Here is a 14,715-nt window from a genome sequence, read left to right as displayed (position 1 = left end):
ATGAACAATATATTTATCAGTAAATATGTAAAAAGTTGAGTTAGAGGAATCAGCCACAATTACTAAATCATGATTGTGAAGGGAGTTTTTTCTGGCAGATCATAATTTTATGGCCAAATACAAAAATCTTGGCCCATTTTGAGGTTGGCATACCCTTAGCTTTTAAAGTGACCAGGATTTTCTTCCAAGTAATCAACACCAGATTCTGAGTGTCTTCCAAGTAATCAACACCAGAATCAACTCTTCTTTGTACTGGTGTTGTTTCTTAAAACGTTATTTTAAAGGATTGAAGTTATAGATCAGGAATTTGGAAGTTTTAGGAACAGCAAGTTATGTAAAGTTGAATAAAGTTACCTTTTGTTTCTTTGTAGGTTATTAATCCAGTGTTGCATTTGATTGTAGGGAAATGACCTCAATGTAATATAGAAGTCTGAAATGTTGGTAAGGATCTTGAAAATGTCAGGAAGATGCATTCATCTTTAAACCCACAAATGTCTAGCCTGATACATCTTTTCTTTATTATACATGCATTAGATGTTTTACATAGCTTTGAAAATATTTACAGTGAAAACTTACTACCTAAGAAACCTGAAAGTTTTAAAAATTGTAATTTAGTTAAACCACTGTTGTTAACTAGCTGATTACTTGCAATCTTTATGCATTTTGTAGGTATGTAATAACCTTGAATTTAAAAAAGAGTAAATTGTAAGTGTAATTTTTTTTTCACCTTTTACAAGAAAGACTCTTTTTTCATGTAAAAATTAGAATATGGAATATCTGAATAATCTTTTCATATCAAATAGGCAATGCTTAATTAAGCTGAGTAAAAAAACAGCTTGCTTTAGTAAATGTTAAAAGGCTCCTTAAAGTATTTAGAGTATAGGTGGCATGGTCTCTAGCATAAAGCTGAGGGCCCACCAGGTGGTGCTGGTGGAATACATTTAATGTTGCTTTAGCTACTTAACATGTGTCTTAACAACTGTGAATGAGATGGGTGCAGTACAGAAAACTTAGTTCATATGCAACAAGCCAGTTTGTACAATTGAAAAGAATACACTGCAATATTGTGTAGTGGCTTTGTGATTTGGGCACTTTTAATTTTTAAAAATCGGATATAGATGCTGAGGAAAAATCCCTTATCCATGGGATGGCTGATGTGGGAGCACAGTATGGAGGCATAGTTCCAGATCCTTTACCTGCTTTTTTGTTAATTCAAAGAGAAGTTTATGGAACTTGTTCATTCGTGTCCTAAAAGCTTATTGTATCATATCATAACTATGTGCTTATTTACCTACTACATATTGACTTTGAAAAGCAAAATAATTTTTCACTAAAGCTGTTTCAAATATTTAGAGATTTGGTCAGAATCTTTCCTCCCAAGGAATGCACAGTAATGAGGGTCTCATTATGGGACCAGTTCTTTTGCTTTTGTCTGCTAAGTGACTTAAAAAGTCAAAATAGAAACGAATTCTGAAGATGCACAAGATTTTAATACAATTTCACCAGTTCTTATGAAGTTGGGGTTTTTTTGACTCTTTTGGGAATTCTATCCATTATAGAAATGGGAAGAGGAGATTGAAGAACAGTGTGGACCACAGTAGTTTGGAGTAAATTTCTGTTTCCTACTCATTTGAGCATGTTTGGTTTTCTTAATATGCCCTGACATAAAATATATATACATTATTTGAAAGACATGATGTAAAGCATTTAACAGTGTTAAATTAGCTTAAATTGTCTATAAAGCCATCCCCCTTTTCAAGAGAATGATGAGAATGTGGAAAACATACAAAATGTCAGCGAACCAAAGTGACTGTCTCCTGTCTAGTCAAAAAGTAAAAGCCAGAACATCTGCTGACAATCCCTAAAGCTTAGTATTTTGACCAAGTTAAATGTTTTAGCATTCTGTGTGCCATTGTCACATTAGTAACCACCTCCCTGTAGCCGTATCAAACCATGTGATAGCCACTAATAGTTCTGTAAAAGTTTTGTTGACAGTTGTTGAATGAACCAGAGGATGGTTTATTGGGAGTGTGTGGCCTTATGCATTTAATCCGGGTAAAAGATTTATTTAAGGTCTGGGTTTTGCTGTCTTGGGCAGAGCAGTGTGAGGTTCTATGTGAGTAGAAATTTTTGCTCCCCTTTTCCATGTCTGCTGCACCAAATACTTCACAGAATAACTACATGTGTATACTAAACAATCTCAGAGTGGATCTCAAGTATCCAGTGTATGCTGCTTCTGAAGGTGCTTTTTATACCTTGTTCTCTTTCTTGAGATAGTTTTTTACTTGGCTTCCCCCCTTCTCACCCCAGTGTGTAAATGTTTTTGCCCTTGAGGAAAGGAAATGTGCTTTTTTCAAATGTTTCTATCTCCTATCCTGAGTTTTAATTTTATCTAGGAGATTTTAGCAAGGAGATTTTTGTATTGCCTACCTTAAAATCCAGCACAAGTCACATATTACCATAGAATGGCAGTGTTGGTGCAATCCTTCTGCTTCTGCAAATCATCAGTGTAGTATTAATGAGAAACAGTAAAATATCGAGTGTGTTAAAATTCCCATCAGGGTCACATCAGTTTTTTCACAGCAGAAAATACCGGGAGAGGATCAAGCAATAGGCTTGTGTTGAGTAGTACAGTTTATAGTAGAGCATTGTAAAAATGACTGCAAAACACTGATTTTTTTTTTTTAATCTAAAATTATTACACTGTATTATCAGTGTATTAAATTTAAAAATTGCATGTGGGCTAATGTTTGGGATCTGTTGGAATACGAAGATTGAAGAGAGATTAGTGAAAAGCTGTTAGAAGTGTGTGCTCACGTGTGGTTTTTTGGAAGCAATATCCAGAAACGGAACGCTTGCCAGATGCTGCCTTTATAAGGTGTGAACAGGTTAAGAAGTACGTTCTGCTGCATTGTTCTTTAAATTACTTGTTCATCAGAGAAATCGGTTTTATGAGTCTTCTGTCAACATCTTTATGTTCAGCAGTTAAGTTTTTGTGATACGATCTTACTTCTGAGTGCTGTGATAGGAATGTTTTATGAATGTCATGTATAGAGAAGGAGTGCTCATAATACTGAATCTTTTGGAAAGATCATGAAATAGTTTCATTTTCACTTACCCTATTCACCTGGTCTGAGGATGGTTTTCCTCCGTTTGAATGGGTCTGGAGTTACATTCATTTTAAAGATAACAGTATTTTATTCTCTGTATTTATTGAAAGATCCAGTCTGTGTGTAGTACTGTTCTTTAGAGTTTTGGGTAACTTTAAAATCTGACTTGTATGTACAGCACTCCACCAAATTCCAGTTTTGACTGGGGAAGAGGGGAATCTGTAAAAAAAAACAGTAAGAAATTCTTACATTTTGTATTTGTATTTTACACTATTTACTGTTACTGTGATTGGAACGTTGAATGGGAATATATTTAACCTCTGAGCTGTTCTCCAGCTTTTTCTAAAGGGAGTGGTTTCTAGGTATCAATTTCTTTATATAAAAATTTGACCTAATAAATGTTCCTAAAAGGAAAATTTATAGTCAATTTTAAAACAATATAAAGCAAAGTTATGGTTTTTTGCTGAAAGGTCTGCTTCTTAAAGACTGTGGTTTCTCTCCTTATGGCAAAGATTAGGTTATTTTAAAAGTGGAATAGTAAAAGTAAAAATAGTTCTGAAATTGATAGTACTAATCTCTAGAGCAGTAGCTGTATGATGCTATAATTATCAACCTGAAATTCCAGTTTTGTTGAAGTTATTTGAAGAAATATAATGTTGATTCAGTGGTGCCAGAATTTCACAGCTGAAAATAAGCTTAGACTGTGAATACTTGATTGCAGTTTTCTCTTGAGTGGAACTAGAGCACTTGAAGGGTTTTTAATTATGTGTTTGATTTGAATTGCTGAGTTTATCATCATTACTGAATGAGTTTGAGGTGTATGGTAGATAAATGAACTGAAGTTTAAGTTCCTGAACACAAGCAATCTGTTTTTCTTTGGGGATGACAGTGAGAGCTGGGAGAAGACGGTATTGAATGCTGCTGAGAAGGGAACTGCAGCTCTGTGGCTCAGTCTGTATCAAGTTGGGGCTTTTGGAGTGTTTTAGGGCAGCTGTCTTGAGGCAATGTGTGTGCGTGCTCATGGCTGGGATTCAAGTAATACGTTAGACTTTAGAATGTAGGTGTTTTTAATGAAATTGTCAGGTAGGTTTAGTTGTGTTTATGGAAGCTGGTTTGCCTATTTACTTCTAGTAAAATTTGTTTCTTGGATTAATTTTCTTTCCTCTTGTAAAGATTGAGACAGGGACTGAGATCATGCACAGAGTGTATTTATAAAAAGGCCAGAATTGATAAAGAAAGAATGTTGCAGGTCAGGGAGGGGTGTTTTTGCTTAAATGGAAATATTTTCCTTTTTACTGACTTACTTTTGTAAGCATTTGGTTTGTGCAAAACCTGAGGCTTTAAAAAAAATCTAAACATTCACTTAAGTCACTTGCAAAGTCTTTCACTTGTGCTTTTCAGCTGTGTTCTGTTTTGCATATTTGCCGTTTTATTTTTCAGCATTGTCAGTGAAGCGGGAGCGTCAATCTACAGTGTCAGTCCAGAGGCATCCAAGGAAATGCCAGACCTAGACCCTAACCTAAGAAGTGCAGGTATGAAGAGTATTTAATTTTATCACATTTCAACATGGAGCTCGAGTCTTAATTCTCAGCCTGTTTTGTTTATATTCTTAAATAAAATAATAGCCAAAAGTAGAAAAAAGTTTTGGGTATTTTGTTTCTAAACCTTAATTATTCTGTCATTTCACATTTAAGTCCTAGGCATGCAAGTGAATGACACCACCTTCTGCTAACGTCTGTAATGTAAAGATCCTTGTGGATGTATTCCTTCAGCAGGCTGGTATAGGAGAATTTATAGCGATGAATGGAACCAATGAATTGCATGAACTTTCACAGTTGCACATGTCCATGCTCACAGGGGCTCGACCTTCCCTCTTCTCCTCTGTGTGTACATAAATATCTCTAGCAATAATGAAACCATTCAAGGGCTGGAAAAATGTGTAACTGCAGTAGATAATTTAAAGGTGTGCATTTGTTGTGATCACTGGAGTCTTCATGTAGCTGAATACAGTTTTCAAGAAATACTGTTTAGGTTTTGTTTTTAAAAAGTTATCTACTTCAGTATAAACATTACTGAGCTCTAACAGAACAATTGGAAATGTGCAAGTGTTGCCACTTTATAATTTTAAGTGTTTGGTTAAAGAATAGTCTTTAAAGATCAAATTCCTAGCAGCTCCATCCATGTCCAAATTCTACTCATGGATTTGTTTTATTCGGAGGCAGCTGTAAGGGCAGGTTTGAACTTATTTTTGTATTACTTCACTTACGTATTTCTAATCGTGTGTCTTATTGTATTTTTTTTTATCTACCTATAGGGATTTTTGTTCTTAGTTTTTCTGCAGTTTGCTGTCATACTCAATCAAATCTAGCATATTGGAAAATGCAGCAGCATTCATATAGGACTTTTCCAGTCAAAATTATAATTCTTAAATTTAATGTTTTTCTAGCAGGTTACTGGCCTGGAAATCCTTTGAAGGGTATAGATCAGCAGAAAAGAATTCTGACATGGTGTTCAGGGGTAGAACTTTATAGAATTCCCCATGTTTCCCTTTCCTCTTATTTCCACAAAGGGGAGAGTGTTAACTTGATGTTTCAAGTGAAGGTTTTTACAGGAATGTTGTTGGAATGTCTGTATCAGCCCTTCCATTTGCAGGAGAGGTCTCTAGCTTCTTTTTGCTTGACTCCCTTTTCCCTGCCTGCGAACAGACTCCGTTGTAACTATTTCTTCCCTTGGCCACAGAGGTTTTAAATGTGTCATAGTATGGCCAGAACAAATATTAGGCATGTGACATTTCTGTATTTGTGACAGATAGCACTAGCTTTCCCTTGGGCCACAGTTTTTTATGGTGCTGATGTGTTAAATGTAGGTTTAAAGTTGAGGTAAATGAACAAAAAACACTGAAAAGGAGGAAATCTAATTATTAGCATTATGCTTTTCCAGGTTTACATGTTTCTCATTTTCTCCAAAACTAATTTTTCAACATTCCAGACACTTTTATTTAGTGTTGTGCATCAAATGTAGTGAATTAAATTAAAATTTTGAATACATGATCAATTCAAATATTAATTACTTAGAGCTCATAATCTCTCCATTATTACTAGGATTTTCTTCAGCCTTAATTTAAGTGCTCTTGCATCTGGTTTTAAAAGCATCAGCAATTTTAACATGCCACAGCAGTACCACATAGTGGATAGAAATTGAAAAAGGGTAGGATAGAAATTGAAAAATAATTGCCTAGTTCCATGGATGTTGGGTGTTATGAAACTAACAGCTAGAACCTTCAAGGTATTCTAGAAGTTTTAGGCTTTCTTCCTGACATCTTTTGGTGTCAGTTTGTAATTAGCTGTGCTAAAGCTATGGATGTTTTCTCGAAGTTGAATGTAAAAATGGGACATAACGTTAGAGGGAAACATTAACTGATGTTTGAGGCTTTTTCAGCCTTTTTTCTTGACTAGCTTACTTGTATAGTTTCAATTTTCCTTTAATTTGCCGCATACAGAAAAGTGACGTTGTGTCAAAGCTGACTTACTTTTTATTTTAATTGTTGTCTTACATCATGTCAGATTCTGTGCTTACATGATAGCAGTTAGTACATTAAAGGAAGCTGACAGCTGCATGATGAAGTGTGACATTTATAGTTAAAATAAAAGGTACAGCTGACGTGAGATATCTGTGATCTTAATGCTATTTGCCACTTTAACATTTTTCTCAAAAAAACTTTATGGAAGGTTTTTAGAATGACACAGATAGGCCTATGTTTGTCCATTGGGTACATAAAAGTAAAATATTAAATAATACTTGTTCTATGAGAACTTTCTCATATCTGTAATATTTGCAGTGGTTAGCAATTGTTTGTAGTCAGTTTTTGCTTTATAAAAAAAAAAATAGAAGATATCAGTCCTGATGGAAAAATTAACTTCATAGTTTCTCCTTGACTAAGTGCCCTATATAGGGGGAAAGCCAGCAACATTTCTTGGAGGGTGCTAATTAAAGGTATTAGTTAATCCAAGGTTTCAACTGTTTTGGTTTTTTTTCCCTTTGAGCTGTCTTTGAAGGTCATGGATGACATGAGTTTGTAATAAATGATTGAGAAAGATCTTTTTAAACCAATGGTGTATATACAAACAGTAGAGGAAGGCCTTTATAAACATCCATACAGCACTTTTAGCCAAAATTGCACTTGCTTAAAAAAAAAAAAAAAGCTTTTTTAAAAACAATTTTCTGTCATCTAGAGTACAGGGAATTAAATAAGGTCTTTCCAGCTTTAGAAGTGTTCTGAATATTTCCTGAAAGTGCAGAAGCTTCTGTACTGCTACTGCAGTTCCTATAAAATCTTGCGGAGTGGGACTCAGCTAAGTAGTTAGTAAAGGGCTTGATGAAACCTAGTTACTTGTGTTTGAGTAGAGTGAGAAGGTATATATCCCCTTCTGACAGTCATTGTAGGATTAATGAGCAGAACAGCTATTTCTCAGCCTCACAGAATTAGGAGATAAGAGGCTTATAGCCAGAGCAATAAAAGGATTTCCTACTTGATAGGCTGAGGAAGTTCAGCTGCAGCAGATTAGGAAGGTTCTGTCTAGAGAGCGAGCCACTGGAGCTGAGGGTTTTGGATGAACCTGCAATAGGATTGCAGTCTGGCAGAGAAGGGAGTGCAAGGCTTCCTTGACTTCTTCTTCTCAAAAGCTGTGCCCAAGGACACACTTGAGATTTGGGGTGGGAAGTTTTGTAGGGAAGTATGGAGACAACGAAAAGAGTATTTTGCAAGCTGGAAATGTTGATCACCTTTGTGAAGTTTATTAATATGTGCTCTAGCAAGGCTCTGTGGCTGCCAGCTCTGAGGCTGCAATGAGGTATTGGTAATGAGGGAGCTGTGAGACTGGGTGGATGACTGCAGTTCTATTTCTGCCCTGGCATGTGTCCTCTGGCCACCCTCTTGAAGCAGCAGTTAAAATATTTCATTTAGTGGAGTTTCCATAAAGCTGTCAAATTCGTATTTTTTGGTTGTTCCATTCATTTGTTGGGATTTTTGCTTCTCTTTAAAAAAATTTAATTATTTAATTATACCTAGCATCAGTACACCACTTCATGTTTAGCCTTTGGTTAGTTTTTATTCATGACAGCTTCAAGTAGGAGTTATGTACTTGAACTTGCCTGTGAAATCTCCTGGATTGCTCTGGGTCTCTCTGATTGAGATTTATTTGTGCCTTTTTCAATTCAAAGCCTGCTTGCTAGTTTCCCTTAGAAGCAGTTTTAAGTAACAGTTTACTGGGCATGGTACTTTGCCTTGAAACTTTAACAGTAATTCACTTGCCATGAGTTACCTTTCATTGCCAGAGCACATGAGACAATTGTTTTGGTGTGTTGTTCTTTGTAGAGGAAAAATGTAAAACTCAGTAGTGACAGGCATTCCTCCCTCAGACAGACGAGCTCAGTGACAGTCCGTGCCAGCCTGTGTTTGGTTGCTGTCACTGGGCCTGTGAATCCTGGAATTCAGTGATTTTTCCAAAGGTTGATGTCATTGCTTTACTTCCATTCTGTTCCATATAGTTTTGCCTAAAGTTTTATTTTGTTGTGCAGAGCCTGTATTCCTAATAAAAATAAATTTTATGGGATAAGAAATGAAGGCTGTCAGTACAGATGTCAACATGTACACTCTTCCAGGCTTTCTTTTTTCTTCTCAGTGTTTCTCCACTTCTACACCCCCTTGTGCAAATGCTTGTTGGCTTGAGCAAGTTTGGCCACACAAATGGGGAAGACTGTGGAGGAACAGGTAAAGTATATAGAAAGTGTAAGCACATATAACTCGTGTTGAAGGATTGTCACACAGAAATGTGAAATTTATCTATTTTCTGGATGCCTGGGAGCTTTTTAAGGTATGGCCAGCTACTGGAGGTTTTGTTGTCCATAGTATAAGGAAGATAAAGGATGTACCAATTGTTTGGCTTGTGCTCACAAAGAATTATTTTTTTCTGTTGCCTGTCTACCTTTTGGATACCATGATGGAATGAATGTTGCTTAATAACTAAGAATCAGGGGAAACTGATTCATTCTAGTGAAGCAGTGGACTGATGGTAGGGAATTGCTATGAAGCAGGAGTCATACTGGGATTTTACTCTGGTTTCAATACACACTCAATTATATAAATGAGAAATGTCTTAATTTCATTAAATTGATGAATTACCTTTCCTTTTGAGATGACTCCTCTAACAAATAAGCATTTTTTTCTTTCTTTCTTTCACTACTTAAAAAGTAAAATAAAAGGGGGAGAAAGGGGCTGGTTTTTCTGAAACCTCAGAAAGGTTTCAGAAAGAGGCTGTTTCATGGGTTACCATGTTTGTGTAACCACTTGTTAGAAGAGATCTCATATTAAGCCTCTCTATTTTATTTTCATACGTTATGCAGTCATACACACTTGATTTTTAATTTGAAATTCTGTGTTCAAATACTGAAAGAAGAGCAGCATACCTGGGCTTGCCTAATGTAACAGCTCTAAGAAATGTGCATTTTCCTCTTGGGCATGAAGGACTAGGGCTTTGTCAAAGCCACATAGTTGTGTCACCCAGTTAGGAAAGCAACAAAGGCAGATAAAATATTCCCTAGAGCTATTCTTTTTCAAGATTTGGAAAACTAACAGGGCAAGCACGTGTCATGCTGCATGCACAGGTACGATCCAGTATGGAAACTGTGTTGTTTCTAAGGGATGTTTTCTGAGGATAAGGAAGAATCTGAGAGAGCCAAAGGTCACGCAGCACAGCTTGCCTTAGCATTGTCAAATCCCATCTGCTTGTCTCCTCTCCACAGGGCAGAACACATTGCATTATTGTACACTCAAAGTTCAGCACACCACTTGCACTTTTCCTTGCAAAAGAAAGCCTTGTAGGCTTTGAGGGCTTGTTAGGACTTTCAGACTGTTATGCTACAGGGTTTCATTCCCTGGGGTCCTGTTAGAGACATAGAGTTCAGAGCTGTCATACTGGCCAGCAACTAGAAGGTAGAGATTGGAAAAAATGTAATTTCTTTTGACTTTATCTTAAGGAAAGTAAAACAATTTGATGATTAGATGTGTGGGACATAGTGCCTGGATGTCTACTTGAGCTAATTTCTTCGTCTTCTCAAAAGAGCACTGCTCCCCTTTGGCTACTCAGGAGAGAAGGTCATTTTTCAAAAACTTTGTTTTATTGAGTCCTACGGTTAAAACATTCACACTGCTGTCTTAATGGGAGCTTTCTTCTACAGCTAGTTGGAGAGAATTGGTGAAAGTTTCACAAGCTTTCAGATGGGAAAGTAAGCACTGAATTCTCATACATCAAAACATTTTGTCAGCCCAATGTTAAATTGGGTGGCATGCAATTAGAGCAGTATGAAATGAAATCCTATTTCATCTCTCATCTGTTGTGTTCTGTAGCATTTTAAATGAGTATAATTATACTTTTGGAAGGATGGAGAACAGAGGACCACTCTGTGGTGATGAACATGCAGTGGTTAGAAGAGAGAAGGGTGGTGAACAGCAGTAAGATGTTAAAGATAGAACATATTAATGATAGCAATATTAATAAACTAAAATAATAGTAATAGCAATAATTAATTCTTAATTCATAATAGTAATGTAAGTCATTAGTAATAGGAACAAGAGGGTCTTGTTACTTGTCTCCCCATAGAACCTAGTTCATACTATTGAGCGGAAGCTTATCTCAAGGCTTGGGCTAGGCTCTACAATTTAAACAGAAATTATAGGGAATCTGTGGGTTCTACAGGAAATCAAAAAACAGTCTCTAACTGCAGATAGTCTGGAAATTACTAAGCCTCGCCCAGCTGGGCATGAACATGTGCCTGCACCAGGTTATTGAGAAGTAGAAAAATGGGCTTGAATTACCCCAAACCAGTAGCACAATCCTGAATGGGTTTTTACACAGATGTTAGAGATGTTTGTAGTCTTCTTGTTCTAAACAAGAATCTAATGTTTTCTAACCTGTGTAAACCTCAGGGTACATGGGAGAGCTGGTGTATAATCATTAACATCCTGCTTACTGGTACGTATTTCCTCTGAAGCTGTAGAGCTCAGGACTGGGCTGGAGTTAGATCTCCTGCTACCTGCAAGTTTTATGTGCTCTGGTCAAGCTGCTTTCCCTTAGCATAAAAGAGCTGCAAGAACCATTCATTTCCCTCCTTCTGGTGTAACTCTGTGCATGTGTTGTGTCTGTGTATTTCCTTTTGAAGGCTCTGTTGCTTCCTTGAAGCATGGAGCTAGAGGAATGACCAGTACCAGGATGCTCTTCAATTCAAGTTTTGGTTTCCTTTTAAAACTGGGATTTGATGTGTTATTTGCCAAAGCTTCTTTTTTTTACTACAGGCATAGGAAAGAACATTCTGGTCACTTACAAAAGGTTAATATTTGTTGTTAATACAAATGACTAATTCTTCTAAGATACAGATGACTAGCTCTTGGAAGATTAGAACTTCAAGTCATTTTTTACTTGTAGCAGAAACAGTAATCAATGGCATAGAGATACAGTTAGTATCAGCAGTGTGAATGAGAAGAGGATATTTATGATACCTACCTTTTAAGCTGAACAGATGGGGAAAAGTTTTTTTGGAGTTTATACCATCTTCTGAGACAAACTCATTTCTGTGACAAAAATCACATGAGGCTTCAGTTAAATGCTTATATGTTCCCGATCTCAGATAAAATGGATACTATTCTGTGATACAGGAATTACTAATGCTTGAGAAAAGTGTTTTTGGGAGTGTTTCTAAGAAAAAATATTGACTTTAAAAAGCTGCATTATAATATTCACTTGTCAAAGCTTTTCTCTTTAAACACATCTCAAACTTTCATGTTGTCTTCAACCCATCTCTTAAAGATTTTTTTTTTCTTGGTAATAAATAAGTAGAATATTGTCATTCATTATTTCATTAATCTTAGGCAAATAACAGATTATCAGTTTTATGGAGTTAAAAGTAAACTAAAATGTAACCTTTTTAAAACAAAAACCTGCTCACTTGCTACAGAAGAGCTTTGGATGAAATGCAGCTGTTGAACAGTTGCTTAAAATAAATTGCATACTCTAAACCCACCAAGAAGATATATGAGGATTCAAAACTGTGTCACAAATCCTGACCTACTGAGAAAGAATGCTTAATGAAAAGACTACTGTACGTTTCACTGTATCCTTTGCAAGGAGGGTGAAATTCAGGTCAACAGGATAGAAGGCTTCCAGGACTCAGGAAACCTGAACAATCGATCACTGAGTAAACATTATTGCAGATACTTATGGAGGGTAATTGATCTTGAACACAATAATAGGCTTTATAAAAGGATTTAAAAAGTTGTAATGTTTCCATATCTACTCAGGTATGATATATTGACAGTAATTACTTATGCATTTGTGAGTCTCTGATTACCTAAAGATATTTTTTTTTATTTCATTGACACTGAAGTTTCAACCCAGACTTTTGAGTTGTGAAGGTTATTTAAAATAGGAGGGTGCATGAATAACTTGGATGTTATAGTAGCATGTCTCAGCAAGAATGAAATATTGAGGTTTTGTAATAAAGATACAGAATGTTCTCATTTATGACAAAATTGAAGTTGAACTCATCATAGCTTAATAGCTTGTGGTTGCCATATATTTATTTGTAAAGCATTTATAAAACTATCCACTGCCTTCACATCTGGAAGCTTCACATTTTTTCAAACATAACACAAATGCTCCCACTCATGTGGGGTAGCTAAGCTGTCACAGTTATTGACTCAGACATATTTTTTATCGTTATGTGAAGATGTGTTTAAAAGGAGGAATGCCATCATCCTGGACTTTTGGCCAAAAATGTTTTTCTGCTTACGGTGTTAGGCAACATTTGAATGCTGCTGTAACTGAAAGAAATTGAAACCTTTTGTTCTTCTACTCATAAGCATTCCTCATTTTCATGCTTTCCTTATCTAAGCCTTAAAGCTCTTGTTATATGGTGTGGCTCTTACATAAAGCAATGCAAAAAGAGAACATTTCAATATGTAGTTGTCTGAACACAGAAGTTGGCAGCCTGCCCCCAAAGTGGGCACAATACTTGAAACCATAATAAATTTCATCTAGTTGACAAGATTTCCAGCTGCCCTTGCACCCTAAATAGTCTGCATGTCTGATTGGGTCTTAGTGATTGTTTTAGACCTGTTCTGTTACTGAAGGGAGGCAGGTACTCAAAGAAGTTAGCACTAATTCTAGTTTTTTAGGGCTGGCAGCTGACATGGCCCTTGTATAGATACCATGCAGAAAAACAGTAAGGTTGCTGTGTTGTTTTGGCCCTTCACTGTTGAGTGTGGCACATTGTTTCTGTCTTTAGTCTTAAAACTATTATCAGTATTTCTGAGTGAAAACTCACCTCTGATTTGTGGGAAAAAATGCTATTGCTTACTATAGAAATTACTAGAGAAACAAAGTTATGTGTGTTTGAAGAAAATAGTCTTAATTTTAAATTTCTCTATTTAAAATTAGGGATTTGATCTTTAAGACAGGAGTAGCCGCATAATTTGCACGTTTGCTACTTCATGAGGGCGTATCTGCTTTTTAGCCATTAGGAAACAAAACATTTTAATATAATTCCTCTCTTTCTATGAAGATCAGACACAGAGATTGATATGAGCTGTGCAAGCAACTCTTATGGATGTTTTTTTCCATCACAATGGCATCTTCATCACTGACACATTACTGTCTGCTGGGTTTGTCTTGTCAAATAACCAGAGCATGGAGTGAATTGAGACTTCCAAGCAGTTAAACTGCTTTTTTAATGAAATGGCAGAATATGTCCTACCTAATGACAAGACAGATTACAGTAAATATGCTTGCTGTAATCTTTATTTCTCTTACACTTTGATGTGAAGTACATCTACATTGAAGCCAGAGGACCACCTAGACCATTCTGTCCCTTCAAGTGTTAAAATTTTACATAAATTTATTGCAAGGCAGCACAGTATGTTACTGCCTTTCCAAGTGTTGCAATAATATTTTCATCCTAATTCACAACTCCAAGCTTTGCATTTATGGGGTGTACAAATCTTGTGGTGATTTTCTAATAGAGGGTCATGTCATCCTGATTTTAATACCTTGTTGAATATTGATTAGGGTTTTTTCACATTTTACTTAGACTAGCATATTTTAATAAATCTCTCAAACTTTTCATGTGTGGCCGTGCTGATAACTTTTGAGAAATCTGGTTTTCTCATTTTGTCCTGTATGTCATAATATAATGTAATCTTTTTTGGCTTGAGCAAAAGTGAAGAGTACCTTTATATCTAGAAGTAAGAATTCATTACCTGTTTCATTGTTAGTCTTCTAAAAATGCATGGTTTCTAAAATGTACCCAGTGTAAAATAGTTGAAAATGAAAAACAAATTTTGTAGTCTTGATATAGTTTTTTAAGAAGAAAATGCCAGACCATCAGCTCTGCTCCATGGTAGTAGACCTCTCACTTCTTGCAGAGCCCTCATGGTTTCAGTATTTCTCTACCTGCTTTGTGGTAGTCCAGTCACTTGGATCAAATGGCCACAGTGCAGCCTCATTGCCCCCAGAAAAGATCCATCTCTTGCAGTGTGCAACTACTCCAGCAACAA

At 36.1% G+C, this 14,715-nt stretch overlaps 1 protein-coding gene across 2 annotated transcripts in view; it reads left to right on the top strand.

Moving 5' to 3' along the window:
• The window catches only part of SRBD1 (S1 RNA binding domain 1), a 123,496-nt gene that overhangs the window by 55,220 nt on the left and 53,561 nt on the right, over positions 1-14,715 (top strand). For both annotated transcript variants that reach the window (XM_068185886.1, XM_068185887.1), the window contains one exon: positions 4,551-4,642. In XM_068185886.1, the coding sequence (XP_068041987.1) occupies positions 4,551-4,642 (92 nt within the window). The remainder of the gene's footprint in view (positions 1-4,550; positions 4,643-14,715) is intronic.

The sequence above is a fragment of the Anomalospiza imberbis genome, chromosome 3, assembly GCF_031753505.1.
Source record: "Anomalospiza imberbis isolate Cuckoo-Finch-1a 21T00152 chromosome 3, ASM3175350v1, whole genome shotgun sequence".
Classification (NCBI taxonomy): Eukaryota; Metazoa; Chordata; class Aves; order Passeriformes; family Viduidae; genus Anomalospiza; species Anomalospiza imberbis.
This window is presented reverse-complemented; position numbering and strand designations above follow the sequence as displayed.